The following is a 15,960-nucleotide window of genomic DNA, read 5'->3' as shown; positions in this document are numbered from 1 at the left end:
TCTAGAATTTGTATGATAATAAAATTCATATTTATATAAAAACTGGAGTTTTATTTTAATCTATAAAATTATTTTATTAATAAATATTATTTAATTTTTTTTCTTTTTAATGTCAGTCTTATCTTGTTTATTTCTTCCACACATTATTTTTAACAATTGAATGGAAATTATCAATGAAATTAATGAGACACCAACAATAAATGCCCACACATCTAAACCAATATATTGGTACCACGTTAGACTTAGTCCAGCTGTTCTAAGATGTGTAGCACCATTATGTCTTATTACATATTGGATCCAGAAGTCTGCAGCCTCCATAGGTTTCATAGGTTGATCGTGCATTATCCTAGATCTTTTCTTAGCATTTTCCCTGTACCTGCAAACAAAATGTTTAATAATACTGTAAAGACGTATAATATTCATCATTTTACTTAGGGTTGGTCAAAAGTTCATTTAAAGTGGAAGAAATTTTACTTTCATCATACAAGTCATCAAAATCCAAAGACAAGCCATATCCATTCAACAACATTTGAGCTACATTCATTTTTTGATCACCAAAAATTGGTATAGCCAATACAGGAACACCGTGATATACAGTTTCAGTAGTACTTAACAATCCCCCATGGGTGATAAAAACTTTCACGTTAGGATGGCCCAATATGTCGTTTTGTGGTAGCCATTTGCTAATTTTCAAGTTGTCGGGCTTGTCGGGCAGCGAATCGTCCTCAAATTTCCATATGACTTTCTGCTTCAGTTTCCTGAACACATTCAACAAATTCTTAATCTTTTCCTTTGGCATGTCTTTGCTTTTTAAATTCGAGCCCATGCTGAAGTAGACAACACCATCTTTGGCGCCTTCTATGAAGTCTTTCAAGTCTTTGGGCAACGTTTTCGCTGGTTTTACGTGGAAGCCACCTATGTTGATCATACTGGGCACCAAAGGAGCCGGACTGTTAACACTGACGTGTGAATTAAGAAGTATAAGAGAACTGTTGTAGTTCAGCACACTTAAATCTGGTGCACCGGGGAAGTATTTCTGTACCAAACGATCTTGAGCGGGGAAGAACAGCAGATGTCTGTTGAGCTCGGACAACACCGTGAACAAGTTGTTTTGCACTCTTTGGAAGAACGTCATGTAGGGTGAAAACGACAGGAAAATATCGGGAACATGGGAAGGAGGCGCCGGATTCGCCACCAAAGGATTGACCCAAGCGTTAGGCCCAACCGTACTGAAGAGAATGAGAGGTGCATTATAATGATAACTGAACACTTTCATTGCGTCGTTCATGAACTGTTCAACGATCACTGCGTCGAATTTTTCCGATTTATTCTGGAGCAGTTTTTGAACATTAGGGTGTTCAAATGTCTTTTCGGTGACTTCGTTACCGATCCAGTTCATCATGTAAAGTGTCACAACGGCGGGTGCACTTCCGAAATCGAACATGTTCATTTGTTGCTCTGAAAAAATACAGAAATTATTAAAAATTAAGAAAATCATGCATGCTGTGAAGATAATAAACTGTGTACATTATTATGTTAACTTAAATATGTTAAAAACTAAATAAACAATCAATAATTATTTATTGATGTGTGAAAATAAATATGTACAAAGGATTCTAATGAATTGCACTGTATATTTGTTTCATTTTACTTTCTGGAAATTCCAACCATGTAAATGTCAAAATTTTTACATAATACAATAATAATTTTTATAAATAATGTGGTTTATACTTATACAAATATTCTTAGAATTAGGAAATGACGTATTTGAAGTTAAATAATTTAAATAAGAAAGAGTATAGTTATCTTACTGCTTATCAACCAAACTATTACCATTTAATTCATAATTGGACAACAAACAAATGAATATGTGATCAGTTTTTTAACTATAACATAACATAAATCGTTTATGATGACAAATAACAAACAAAATTTTAGAACGTTAAATATTATATAGAAAAATTAAGATTTATAGCCTAACAGAAATATACGTTTTGGGAGTAAGTACTATTAAAAGTACGTAACTATTATGAAATAACAATAATTCCCATTGTTAAAAGTTACAAAATATATATGATTTATACTGGAATTTATAGCTTGTTAAAAGTCACCTTGACTAACTTTGTCGTTAATTATAATATGCGATTTTTTGTGGCTGCTATATATATATATATATATATATATATATATATATATATATAGACAATAAATTGTGTGTATACAGTCAAATAATTGTTTGGTTGATCTGTAACACTTAAAATATTTATAATTAATTGATAAAAAATTATCTAATTGAATGTTATTTATTTGTTATTTATCTAATTCGACTCCATTTACCGAATATATGAAAATCAGAATTAAAGTCTACAAAGTTGCCTATTTAACATATAACGGTGTTGAAATAACTGTTTATAAACAACACTAATAATAATTGTGGAAATAAAAGATCTCATGTTCTATTAAAAATAATATCGTTGACTAATCTTTAAGTATTGTTTAATATAAACATTCTAAATAATAATATATAACTGTACGTACTATCTCTTTCTTCTGAAAAACCCGACAAGTAAATTTCCCGGTACTTCCATTCTTTGGGGATGGTTTTCTCTCTAAACGGTGCGATGATGGTGACATCATGTCCGGCCTCCGCCAATCCTTTGGCCAGACCGCTGCCCAAATTGTAATGGGAGGGTGCCACCATAGGAAACACTATCAACAATCTGTAACATTCCGCCGGAGCGGTGAACAGCACCAGCAGAGCTATTGCCGATCCGAGTGTCACGCTGGATGCGCCCATCTTCACAAAATTGACGAGACTGCACGCATGAGTCAGACAGTTTCATTTATAAACGATCTCGTGATCTCGGAATTCCACGTGCAAGCTTCAAGTGTGTTGTGAAATTTTAGGTTCACCTGTAAACGTAAACACGCAATTACTGGTTATTTGTTTAATACACAATTACGCAACACGTGCAAAATTGTTTGTTGAATAAATAGTTCAATAATTATTTATTTATTTGAATAAATGTTATACATAATTAATATTGATTATCTACTTCCTACCAAAATTTATTTATAGTTGGTAACCGTTACAATAGAATTATGTCATATAATAAACATATTGTAATAATGACGAAGTTAATTTTAGTAGTATCAAATGTGATTCGTCATCATTCTACTGCCAAATCTGAATGATTAAACTTTCGCATCATGTTGTAATATGTTAATTAATACTAACTAAATATAATTTTTTATTATACATACATATTGAAAAATCTGTTTTCATCACAATTATCCACATATTAATTTATTTAAAAGAAAAATTCGCTGGGATTTTTCAATGTAAATCTGTTTTCTATATTACAGATACTCAAATTATTGTTAATGAGTTAATTACACTGGTTTACAATCATTTTGCCTTTCATATATAAAATTCTTCTTTTTTTAAAGTTTGTATTTTCAATTTTCGGACTTGCACCGACTTGTTTGGAGTATATCTTGAGATTTAATTGACAGATTTGGCCAGATACTCACAATTATTATAATAAAATTTTATTATACCAAAGGTAGATTTAATGTCAGTTTCAGTAAAAGGGAGAAAAACTAAAAAATCAAAATGTGGCTTTTGGTCTACCACTGTAAAATTCCTAATTTATTATAAAAGTGTCATCTTCATGAAGAAACATTCATAGTGCATCGATTTTTGTTCTCAAAACTGATTTTATCAAGTTATTAAAGTTGATGACATCTGAACGACTGGGCAAATCTGAAAACTATACAAATAAAAATTGTAGAATGTCAATTTATCTTTAATTTGAATGATATTTAATAAAATCGGTCAATTAGAACTTAAGTTATACTCAAGCAAGTCTAAAAATTGTCAAAAAAAGCTTCCATAAAAAAGTATGATTTTCACGTTTATTGAACCAAGTTTTATAGAAACATCATAATGAAGTATGAATAACACATTTAAAATATCCTGAACTGTAATACAATTATTTATTTTATACATTATTGTAATTAGTTCCAAATAATATTATTGAAGAGTTTCAAGGTTTTCCATATTTACCTTATCAACATTTACAATGGATTTCAGATAACTTAAAAAAATCAATAGCTAAAAATAGATTTAAATATTATTTTTTTAATTAATTTAATATTTAAAAGAAAATTAATCAGATAATATTATTATTTATTTGAAATTTATTAATATTATTGAGGGTACAGTATTTTTGAAATACATATTTATGTTTAAACATTAATTTTAGCTTGACCTTCGTCATGATTGACTCTATCAAATACACCACATCTGGTAATCTAGTAATTGGAAAGTTACGTGATCTATCCTATCATAATTTTGGTTTCATTTATCATAGATTAAAACGTTTTTAAATAAATATTATATATTATAAATTATAATTAATACTATTTATTTTTATTCTTTTTTGTTCTTGTTCGTCTTGCATCTACATCCTAATACTTTTCTTAAAACGTAACGCAAAATAATAAACAATCCTGTCAATAGCATTAACACCACTGCAGATACAAAGACCAACACGTCAACTAAATAGTATTGATACCAAGGCAAGCCTTCGCCTGCCACAGCAAGATGTGCAGCTCCGTTGTGTCGTATAACATATTCAACCCACCAAACAGCTTCATCAATAGGCTTAGTCTTTCTGTCATGCATAATTCTGGACCTGGTCTGGGCATTTTCATAATACCTACGAAATTAAATTTGTGATGATATCTGTTGGTTATTGAGGTGATAAAATTACTTAGGATTGTTCAGCATTTCCTGTATTTTAGCCAAAAATTCGTCTGAATTGGTTAGATCTTTGTAGTCATGCCTCAGAGCAAATCCCATGTACACCATATTCTGTGCATTAATAGGTTGATCTCCGAATATTGGTATGGCCAAAACTGGTTTTCCAAAATAAATTGTTTCAGTTGTACTGAGTAAACCACTATGTGTGATAAACAATTTTACATTAGGATGGGCTAAAAATTGTACATAAATTATATATATTATATAGTCGTTTAAATAATAATTTTTACCTAAAACGTCTGCTTGTGGCACCCACTTCATTGTTCTCACATTATCTGGTATTCCAGGCAAATTATCTTCTTCCCATTTCCAAAGGACTTTCTGTTTAAGTTGCTTGAATGCCCCAAGAATAATATCGACTTTTTCTTTTGGCATATTTTTACTCTTTAAAATGGAACCCATACTAAAGTACACCACCCCATGTTCCGCACTATCCAAATAATCTTTTAAATCTTTGGGAAGACCTTTTGGAGGTTGTACGTGGTAGCCGCCAATTGCTACCATTTTTGGTACTGTGGGAACTGGTTGAAAATTACTAACATGGGCATTCAGTAACACCAATGAGACATTTTTATTTAGATCCTCAATAGATGGAGCGTCCGGATAATATTCCTTAAGAATCTTATCTTGATCGGAGCCCAATATCTTTAAAAGGAAGTTAAAAATCAAATGCAAGCAAAAATTGTGAGCTCTCTGAAAGAACGTCATCTTTGCGGGCAAACCAGAATTCACTTCTGGCGTAAACGACAATAGCGTTGGATTTCCGACGATGTAATTCATCAATGAGTTAGGACCAATACTGGTGTACACTATTAAATGTGCCTTAAAAAGATGTCTAAATACTTTCAATGAGTCCCTCGTGGTTTCCTCCAAAATGACTGCATCAAAAGTTTCCCCGTCGTCTAATAGTTTCTTGACCTTGGCCGAGCCCAAAGATCCTCTGCAAACTGCGTCTAGCATTCTCATGAACATATTAACATACTTCCTCATTGATTGTGACGTTTCAAACATATCCATTTCACTTTCTAATTAAACAAACATTAAGGACGCCGTATTATAAACGGAAATCGCAGTACTTACCGTTGTATCCTTCCAATATTTCATTCAGTACTATTGGTCGAAATGTTCCATTCTTTGGAGTGTAATTATTCTCATACGGGCTTAGAAATGTGACATCGTGTCCTGCGTCTGCTAATCCACGGGCCAACGGTAGTCCTAAATTAAAATGACTTCTTGAAGGTATTGGAAACACCACCATAAGTTTATATCCATTGCTGAGTGTTGTAATGGCCACTAGGGCTGTGAGTATTTCGAATATTCGAATCATTATTTGATTGCGATATTAATGTCTAGACTCCAGCCTAAAGAATTTATTTGAAATATAAAGACAATATACGATGAGTAGGTATTTTTTAGTATTTAGCTAATATTGCCAAGTCACTATAGTGGCTAGATGTGTGTATCATGCTGTAGTATACTTGTTTTTGGTTATCTCTCAGTGGCAATGTGTTGTATAACCGTAGTCATAGTTGCCATTACAATACTTTTTGATCGGTTGTCAGGCGCCACATCCTCTACTATGAAATCATCATTGTCTACCATAATACTTTTATTAATGCAGTAAGGCAACAACGCATCCAGAGTGTGCGCCTCCTTGGCTAAACCATAATTAATATTATATTATTAGACAGTATTATTCAGTTGTTGGCAATGTTTTTGTCATTTTATTAAGTGCTCCAGTTACCCAATTGAAAGCAATTAAATATGAAAACAAGCTTATTATTATTAGTTATTTCTTGTTAGATTAAATATTAAATTATAAAACATATAAATTTAAGTTCATGTTGATGAAATGTATGATGTAAAACAATAATCATAATTGGGCGTATCTATTAAATAATTAGATCAAAATCATTATCAAAGTATTATTATCAAGTATCATTAGATTGTTGCTATCAGTAATCGATTGTGTATTTATTTATTGTATAAACTGACATTACCCTAAAACCACATGCAATAAAATATTATTTTTGTTTTTATAAATTGTGCAGTGGATTAAATTTTTTCTGACCCTGTACTTTGTGTCATCACTTATGTAGAACCACTCATATATAAAGAATATCTATTTATCCTTAATTATTCTCAAACAGATATTTTCTGGAAGAATATGTGTTTCTTTTAAAAAGTTTGATTATTCTATCATCATATTTGATTAGTAAAATTTGAATGAATTAAACTAACAAGAAATATGTCCACTAATAAACATTTAATTATTTAAATTAAATAAAAATACTTGATAATTTTTAATTTTTAATCTTAAAAAACAATTTAAAAAGTCAACAAAAATACAAACACTATAAATACTAATGCTTTTTGACCTTCTTATCTTTATCACTCTTACTTGCACACTGACATCTTAATACTTTTTTAGTAACCCATCGCAACATTGCAATTAATACTGCCAACAATAGTACTACAGCAACAAATACAAAGGCCACAACATCTAGAAGTAGATATTGGTACCACGTTAAGTCTTCGCCAGCCACACGAAGGTGCTGAGCACCATTGTGACGTATGACATATTCAACCCAAAACACGGCTTCATCCATAGGCTTAACTTTTCTGTCATGCATAATTTTTGATCTCGCTTGAGCATTTTCATAATACCTATGAGGTGACATTAAAAATTAGTCATGAATAGTTTTAAAAAAAAATAACATACTTAGGATTGTTCAGCATTTCTTTAATTTTGGCCAAAAATTCGTTTGAGTTCGTCAGATCTTTGTAATTATGGCTTAGTGCAAATCCATGGTTTACCATATTCTGTGCGTTTGCCGGTTGATCACCAAAAATTGGTATGGCCAAAACGGGTTTTCCGAAATAAATTGTTTCTGTTGAACTGAGTAGGCCACCGTGTGTTATGAATAATTTTACGTTAGGGTGAGCTGAAAATTATCTTACTTATTTATGCTATTCAGTAAATTGATTTGTACATTTACCTAGGACGTCTGCTTGTGGTACCCATTTCATTGTTCTAACGTTTTCTGGTATTCCAGGCAAGTTATCCTCTTCCCATTTCCAGAGGACCTTCTGTTTGAGTTGCTTGAACGCTCCAAGAAGAACTTCCACCTTTTCTCTTGGCATGTTTTTGCTCTTTAAAATAGAACCCATGCTGAAGTATACAACTCCATGTTCCGCTTTATCCAAATAATCTTTTAGGTCTTTGGGGAGGCCTTTTGGGGGCTGAACATGGTAACCACCTATTGCTATCATTTTTGGAACTGTTGGTACTGGTTGAAAATTGCTAACATGCGAATTCATTAACACCAATGATACATTTTTCTTTAGTTCCTCCACAGATGGGGCATCTGGATAATACTGTTTAAGAAGTTTATCTTGATCAGGCACCGCGAGAGCAAAGAAAATTTTGGAGAATAAATCAATAAAGAGGTTGTAAACTCTTTGGAAAAATGTCATCTTTATAGGTAAACCGGAATTCATTGAAGGTATAAACGACAATGGAGATGGATTACCAACAAGATCATTGACCATTGGATTGGCCCCAATGCTGGTGTATGAGATTAAATGTGCCTTAAAAAGATGTCTAAATACTTTTAATGAATCTATCATAAATTCTTCTACAATGACTGCGTCAAAAGTCTCCCCGTCGTCTAACATTTTCTTAACTTTTGATGATCCCAAAGTTCCCCTAGATACAATGTCTATCATTTCAGAAAACATTTTAAAGAATTGCGATGTTGATTCTCTAGAGGCAAACATGTCCATTTCATTTTCTGAAATAAATATTTAAATTAAATTGTAAAAATTTATTTCTAAAAACTTACTACTGTGTTCTTCAAAAATTTCATGTAACACTATGGACCTATACGTTCCATTGGTAGGGTTATATTTGTCTTCATAAGGCATCAGAAGAGTTACATCGTGTCCTGCATCAGCCAGTCCTCGCGCTAACGCACTTCCTAAATTGAAATTACTCTTAGAAGGCAATGGAAATACCACCAAAAGTTTATATCCATTGCATAAAGTAGCAATGGCCAACAAGGTTAGCACTATCCTGTAGGTCAGTGTCATGATCTGAGAGCAGGCTTAACAAAACTGAACTCGAAATTAATAATAAACAAATACATAGCATGATACAACTAACCAGGCACAATCAAATTAGTATGTTAAGATTGTTGCCTGCGCCATCTAGAGACCAATACAATATCAACAAGGTACAAGGTGCAATGTGCAGGTATGTACCGTTTTATGACCTGGTCACACATAAGTCGCTATTAACAAATTCAGTAGTTTTCAATTGGTATGTAATCCGAATCACAACTCGATACATACGTTTAGTGGCCTTGTTCTCTAAGTAGTATTATTTTAAAACCTTTTAAACTCTTATGTAACAGTTTCTTCCACAATAATAGTAATCAAATATTTATCTGTGCAAATTCAATCACAAGAAAACGTGTCTTTTATCATACTATGCTGGACATTCGTCAGAATATCTACCTTATAGTATTTTTTCCGAATATATACTGCAACTGAAGATAATCATTCTAGTTAACAAAGTCTAGGTGACGTTTTTTTTTCTATAATAGACATGGTGTGTGAGAAAAATACTTTATCAGAAATTAAACACAATATCACAGATCTTAAATCAAAAGAACAAGGATAAAAGCTGAGAAGGAAATATTTAGTTTAGGATAATTTTAAACTGGGAAAAAAAGTAAACAAAAACAACACGCTAATGGAATTTTATTGTAGAATATGTGTTGAAACTAAATTAATTTAAATGAATAACAATACAAATCATTCATTAATATACAGTTTAAATCAGTTAATAATACCCAAAATATATTTGGATATTTTACAAATCAGTATTGTGTAACAGTAACAACTTAAATGAAAAGATTTTCAAGTCATTATGTCTAAGTATATATAAAAATATAATTTATTTCTCCTATTACACGTAATACAACTTTCAAGTATTATATCTATATTTATACCTAGTCACTACAAATAATATACTTAAATTATTTAAAATATACTGAATAACATCTAATTAGATGAGTTATTAAATTATAACATAATAAATAATAATTTATTTACTAATTTATCGTAAACACGTATTCAGTGTATATGGTACATGGTATTATTTTTATATATAATTTATAGATAACTTACATTTTCCAAAATACGAAATTATGAGACCTCATTAATAACAAGAAAATATTTTTGATATTCAATAATTATCATATGATTTCCCTCTAAAAACTAAAATAATATAGAAGAAGTGGAAGTTCAGAAGGGTAGGTTGGTGTTCATACTTAAATTTTACCAAAGCAGCGTTCAAGCATAAAAGGTATCGTGTTATATCGGTTAAATATTTATTTAATTTATTTTTTATATAAAATTACGGTAAATAATACCAATTGTGATGTTCATTTTTATGCAAAAATATTGAGTCCAAAAGCGATATTTTTTAAATATTTGTTTAAAAGTATTATTTCAATATCTATAGTTTTGAATACTAATAATGTGTACAATCACATGAACTGTGCATGAATATGCATAACTATTGTTTTACTTCACTCCGTGCCTTATGTGAATACACTATACAATAGTAATTAAATGGTAATCCGGAGTTTATAAATAAATAAACTGTGTATTATTATTAAAACTGTAAACTGAATAAACTGTGTGTTATAAATAATTTTACATTAGTATGAGCTGAAAATTATTTTATAGATATTATATTCAGTCCTTTAAATTATAATTTATACCCAACAACATTAACAACGTCTAGTTGTCGCTTATTTTTCCGATAAGAAGAATATTGTGTGAGACAAATACAGCACCACAAACTTTAAAATAAAAGAACAAGGATAAAAGTTTTGAAGAAAATATTAAGTTTAGGGTAGTTTTAAAGTATGTAAAATTAAAAATAAAATGTATATAAGAAAAGCAAAACACATGAAGCTACTGGATTTTTATTCTAGAATACGTGTTAAATTAATATAAACAAATTACAATACTTCCCAAATCATACATTAATATATAGTTTAAATAAAATTAGGTATATTTTAAAATACAAAAAACATTCAATTAATATTAAAAAAATCAAAAAAACATTTGCAATTCATTAAATATCTAATTGTAAATGTAATTTGTTATCTCCTACTATATATAATACAACTTTCAAATATTATATCTATATTTATACTTAGTCACTACAAATAGTACTTTAAAACTATTTAATATACACTGAGTAACATGTGATTAGATAATTTATTAAATTATTGCACAACCATATGATTGTTTACTAATTTATCGTATACACTTATTCAATACATTTACATTTTATATACTCATTTTAAATTTTCCAAAATACGAAACTATGAGACCTCATTAATAGGTAGGAAATATTTTTCACCCTATAGTTTCAATAATTAACATATAATGATTTTTCTTAACAATGAATTTAAGAAATGCAAGATATAATATAGAATAAGGGTTGGTTCGTGTAAATACCTACTTCATATTTAAATTTTGCCAGTATAGCATTCAGGCATGAAATGTCCGTGCCATTTCGGTTAAATATTTATATAATAAATAATACCAAAAATAATGTTCATTTTTATGCCAAATATATTTTTTCAAAAACTTCATTTTATGTATTTAGGGGTAATTTGAAAAAATAAGACATCTTTAATAAATAAATATAATTTATATAACAATATATAACAAAAAAGATTAAACTAATTCTTCTTGATTTTCTTATTCTTCTCACTTGTACTTTTGCACCTACAATATTTGCCTAAAATTTTTCTAGTAATACATCTCAAAAGTACAAAACATCCTGTCAATACTAGTAGTACCACAGCAGATACCAAAAGCACAACATCAATAAGAAGATATTGGTACCACGTCAAGTCTTCACCAGCCACACGAAGATGTTCAGCACCATTGTGTCGTATCACATATTCAACCCAAAAGGCGGCTTCATCGATAGGCCTAACTTTTCTGTCATGCATAATTTTGGATCTCATCTGAGCATTTTCATAGTACCTAATAATATTTAAGAAATTTTATTTATGAGTCATTTTTTTAAAATGTGTAAACTTACTTAGGATTGTTCAGCATTTCGTTTATTTTAGACAAAAACTCTTCGGAATTTGTCAGATCTTTGTAATCATGGCGCAGAGCAAATCCATGGTTCACCATATTCTGGGCGTTTATCGGCTGATCTCCAAAAATTGGTATACACAATACAGGTTTTCCATAGTAAATTGTTTCAGTGGTACTGAGTAAACCACTGTGTGTTATAAATAGCTTTACGTTAGGGTGGGCTGAAAATTATTTTATACAAGTTATATTCTATTCAGCAAGTTCGTTTATTATTTTTTACCTAAAACATCTGCTTGCGGGACCCACTTCATTGTTCTTACATTATCTGGTATTCCTGGTAAATTATCCTCCTCCCATTTCCAAAGCACTTTCTGCTTAAGTTGTTTGAACGCTCCAATAAGAACGTCGATTTTTTCCCTCGGCATATTTTTGCTCTTTAAAACAGAGCCCATACTAAAGTACACAACACCATGTTCGGCATTATCCAAATAATCTTTCAAATCTTTGGGAAGCCCTTTCGGAGGCTGCACGTGGTAACCGCCTATAGCCACCATCTTGGGAACTGTTGGCACCGGTTGAAAATTACTCACATGCGAATTCATTAAGACCAACGATATATTTTTCTTCAAATCCTCTATGGACGGAGAGTCCGGATAATATTCTTTAAGAAGTATTTCCTGATTGGGCATGGCCAGCGCAAAGAACACTTTGAAGAACACATGAATCCAAAGATTGTAAACTCTTTGGAAGAACGACATTTTCATGGGTAAACCTGAATTCATTTCTGGTATAAACGACAACGGAGATGGGTTTCCAACGAGATCATTAACCATTGAGTTTGGGCCAACGCTACTGTAAGCAATTAAATGTGCCTTAAACAGATGTCTAAATACTTTCAACGCGTCTGTGGTAAATTCTTCCAAAATGACTGCATCAAATGTCTCTCCATTATCGAGCAATTTCTTAACCTTAGGAGACCCTAAAGTACCCCTAGATATTAGGTTAATTAAATCGGTGAACATTTTAAATAATTTTGTGGTTGATTCACCGAAGGTAAACATGTCCATTCCATATTCTAAATATAATTTACATTAAAATTATGAAAATTATTATATATTACAATACTTACTGTTATATTCTTCTGCAATTTCGTTCAACTCTATTGGTCTATACGTTCCATTAGTGGGAACATATTTATCATTATAAGGGCTTAGAAGTGTTACATCGTGTCCTGCATTAGCCAAACCTCGTGCCAATGCACTTCCTAAATTGAAATGACTTCTTGAAGGTACAGGAAATACTAATAAAAGTTTATATCCGCTGCAGAAACTTACAAAAACTAACAAAGTTAGCACTACTCCGAATTTTTTAGTCATTATCTGGCTGCGGCTTTGACTAAACTGAACTGGAGACCAATGAATTTATAAATATAATAAAATCATCCGATTAGTGTCTATTATAAGTACTTATTTAATATTGAGAAGCGATTAAATGTTTAATTATAAGTGTTTTCGGTTATCTATGTCTCCAACTCGTATGTAGATTTATGTGACTAATATCAATAAAAATTATTATAATATATATTATAGCTGATTGATATTGATTTATAATAAGTACAAAAATTATGAATTAGATTTCATGTAATCTTCTCCAACGTTGCGTAATATATAACAATATGAAATACCCCGACTGCGTAAATTGTTAAGGTTTAACACAACTGTGAAACAGTATGATAGTAAATTAATGACTCATTCAACAAATAAGTTAATATTTATTTTTAATTTTACACATTTTAATGGATTTCTAGTAACACAATAAAAATTACTAATACAATAAATATTATTTCTTTACTATCGATTTTAATAATTTTAAATAAAAAAATATATTTTGGCAAATAAATAAAAAATAATATATAAATTTAGAGATTATATTGTCTATAAGAACTCAAGTTTTATAATTTTAATATTATGTGTTTTTATAAAATATTTTAGAAAATATATAGAGGAAATTTGTAAAAATAAAACATTATTAAATATATATTTTTTAATAAAAAGTATTAATGTAAATGACAATGTATTAATTCTTCTTGACCTTAATCTTATCACATTTATTTATATATTTACATACTAATATTTTTCTAATGATGAATCTCAAAAGTCCACACAGTCCTGATAATACAAGTAATACAACCACAAACACAAATATTACTACATCTATAAGGTAATATTGGTACCACGTCAAGTCTTCACCGGCCACACGAAGATGTTCAGCACCATTATGACGTATCACATACTCGACCCAAAACACCGCTTCATCGATAGGTTTAACTTTTCTGTCATGCATAATTTTGGATCTGGTCTGAGCATTTTCATAGTACTTGGGATTGTTCAGCATTTCTTTAATTTTATCCAAAAAGTCGTTGGAATTCGTCAAATCTTTATAATCATGACGTAGAGCAAATCCATGGTTCACCATATTCTGTGCATTTATCGGCTGATCTCCAAAAATAGGTATACACAGTACAGGTTTTCCAAAATAAATTGTTTCTGTGGTACTGAGTAAACCACCGTGAGTAATAAATAATTTGACATTAGGGTGAGCTGAAAATTATTTTATAGATATTATATTCAGTACAATAAATCATAATTTTTACCCAAAACATCCGCCTGTGGTACCCATTTCATTATCCTTACATTATCTGGAATCCCTGGTAATTTATCATCTTCCCATTTCCAAAGTAATTTTTGTTTGAGTTGTTTGAATGCTCCAATAAGGATATCTATTTTCTCCTTAGGCATATTTTTGCTCTTTAAAACGGAACCCATACTAAAGTACACAACACCATGTTCGGCTTTATCCAAATAATCTTTCAAATCTTTGGGAAGACCTTTCGGAGGCTGCACATGGTAACCACCTATTTCTATCATCTTCGGAACTGTTGGAACTGGTTGAAAATTACTAACATGTGAATTCAATAAAACCAATGATATATTCTTCTTTAATTCCTCTATTGAGGGAGAATCTGGGTAATATTCTTTAAGAATTTTTTCATGATCAGGAATAACGAACCCAAAGAAAAGTTTAAAAAATACGTGAGTCCATAAGTTACAAACTCTTTGGAAGAATGACATTTTTATGGGTAAACCTGAATTCATTTCCGGTACGAAGGACAATGGAGTTGGATTTCCAACAAGATCGTTGATAATTGTAGTTGGTCCAACGCTACTGTATGCGATGAAATGAGCCTTAAATAGATGTCTAAATACTTTTAATGAATCCATCATAAATTCTTCTATAATGACTGCATCAAAAGTCTCTCCATCATCCACCAATTTCTTCACTTTTGCTGACCCCAAAGTTCCTCTAACCATTTGGTTTAACATTTCCCCAAACACTTTAAAGAATTCTGATGTAGATTCGCTGTAGGTGAACATGTCAATATTTTGGTCTAAAATAAATATTTGAATTAAAATGTTGAAAAATTTAATATTACTACTTACTGTTGTATTTTTCCAAAAGTTCATTCAACGCTATCGATCTATATGTTCCGTTAGTAGGAACATAATCGTCATCGTAAGGGCTTATAAGTGTTACATCGTGTCCTGCATTAGCCAATCCTCGTGCTAAAGCACTTCCTAAATTGAAATGACTTCTTGAAAGCACAGGGAACACCAGTAACAGTTTATATCCATTACACAAGCTTACAATAGCTAACAAGGTTAGCACTACACTGAATGTTTGTGTCATTATTTGACTACGGTGTTGTCTAAACTAAAGTGGAGACCGATGTGTAAATATATATTATTCGGTCAGAGTCTATCGTGAGTATTTATCTAATATTGCGAATGCGATGCGATGAATATCAATTGTTTTTAGTTATCTTTTGTAATATAGATTTATCTGAGTAATATTACAATATTTAAAGTAAGAAAACAATATAAACTCAACAAATAAATGTTATTAACTTATAGTCTCAACATTACGTAAATGTATTT

At 30.5% G+C, this 15,960-nt stretch overlaps 5 protein-coding genes across 6 annotated transcripts; all 5 read right to left on the bottom strand.

The window, feature by feature from the left end:
• Positions 1-30: 30 nt before the first annotated feature.
• On the bottom strand, positions 31-2,817 carry LOC109599103 (UDP-glycosyltransferase UGT5). The gene is made up of 3 exons (XM_049968044.1): positions 2,539-2,817; positions 432-1,458; positions 31-376 (listed from the first exon to the last, which is right to left on the bottom strand). Exons 1-3 carry the CDS (start codon positions 2,795-2,797, stop codon positions 91-93), a joined length of 1,572 nt encoding a protein of 523 aa, XP_049824001.1. The 5' UTR covers positions 2,798-2,817; the 3' UTR covers positions 31-90.
• Positions 2,818-2,864: 47 nt separating this feature from the next.
• Positions 2,865-6,586, bottom strand: LOC109599104 (UDP-glycosyltransferase UGT5). Of its 2 annotated transcripts, XM_049968050.1 has the most exons (5): positions 5,909-6,585; positions 5,059-5,853; positions 4,779-5,001; positions 4,581-4,724; positions 2,865-2,913 (listed from the first exon to the last, which is right to left on the bottom strand). In XM_049968050.1, the coding sequence occupies exons 1-5, from the start codon at positions 6,153-6,155 to the stop codon at positions 2,910-2,912; spliced, it is 1,413 nt and encodes a 470-aa protein (XP_049824007.1). In that variant the 5' UTR covers positions 6,156-6,585; the 3' UTR covers positions 2,865-2,909. The 2 variants fall into 2 exon arrangements, with proteins under 2 accessions (XP_049824007.1, XP_049824006.1); XM_049968049.1 differs by lacking the exon at positions 2,865-2,913 and having other exon boundaries at positions 3,947-4,724; positions 5,909-6,586.
• Positions 6,587-7,125: 539 nt separating this feature from the next.
• Positions 7,126-8,962, bottom strand: LOC126265712 (UDP-glycosyltransferase UGT5-like). Its single transcript, XM_049968046.1, has 4 exons — positions 8,674-8,962; positions 7,828-8,622; positions 7,551-7,773; positions 7,126-7,495 (listed from the first exon to the last, which is right to left on the bottom strand). The coding sequence occupies exons 1-4, from the start codon at positions 8,918-8,920 to the stop codon at positions 7,192-7,194; spliced, it is 1,569 nt and encodes a 522-aa protein (XP_049824003.1). The 5' UTR covers positions 8,921-8,962; the 3' UTR covers positions 7,126-7,191.
• Positions 8,963-11,560: 2,598 nt separating this feature from the next.
• On the bottom strand, positions 11,561-13,341 carry LOC109599112 (UDP-glycosyltransferase UGT5). Its single transcript, XM_049967965.1, has 4 exons — positions 13,095-13,341; positions 12,246-13,040; positions 11,964-12,186; positions 11,561-11,905 (listed from the first exon to the last, which is right to left on the bottom strand). Exons 1-4 carry the CDS (start codon positions 13,339-13,341, stop codon positions 11,596-11,598), a joined length of 1,575 nt encoding a protein of 524 aa, XP_049823922.1. The 3' UTR covers positions 11,561-11,595.
• A 695-nt stretch (positions 13,342-14,036) lies between these two features.
• Positions 14,037-15,797, bottom strand: LOC109599118 (UDP-glycosyltransferase UGT5-like). Its single transcript, XM_020015058.2, has 3 exons — positions 15,466-15,797; positions 14,619-15,413; positions 14,037-14,565 (listed from the first exon to the last, which is right to left on the bottom strand). The coding sequence occupies exons 1-3, from the start codon at positions 15,710-15,712 to the stop codon at positions 14,042-14,044; spliced, it is 1,566 nt and encodes a 521-aa protein (XP_019870617.2). The 5' UTR covers positions 15,713-15,797; the 3' UTR covers positions 14,037-14,041.
• Positions 15,798-15,960: the final 163 nt, after the last annotated feature.

The sequence above is a fragment of the Aethina tumida genome, chromosome 5 (assembly GCF_024364675.1).
Source record: "Aethina tumida isolate Nest 87 chromosome 5, icAetTumi1.1, whole genome shotgun sequence".
In the NCBI taxonomy this organism is placed as follows: Eukaryota; Metazoa; Arthropoda; class Insecta; order Coleoptera; family Nitidulidae; genus Aethina; species Aethina tumida.
The sequence above is the reverse complement of the archived record's forward strand: the minus strand, read 5'-3'. Positions and strand labels throughout refer to the sequence as shown.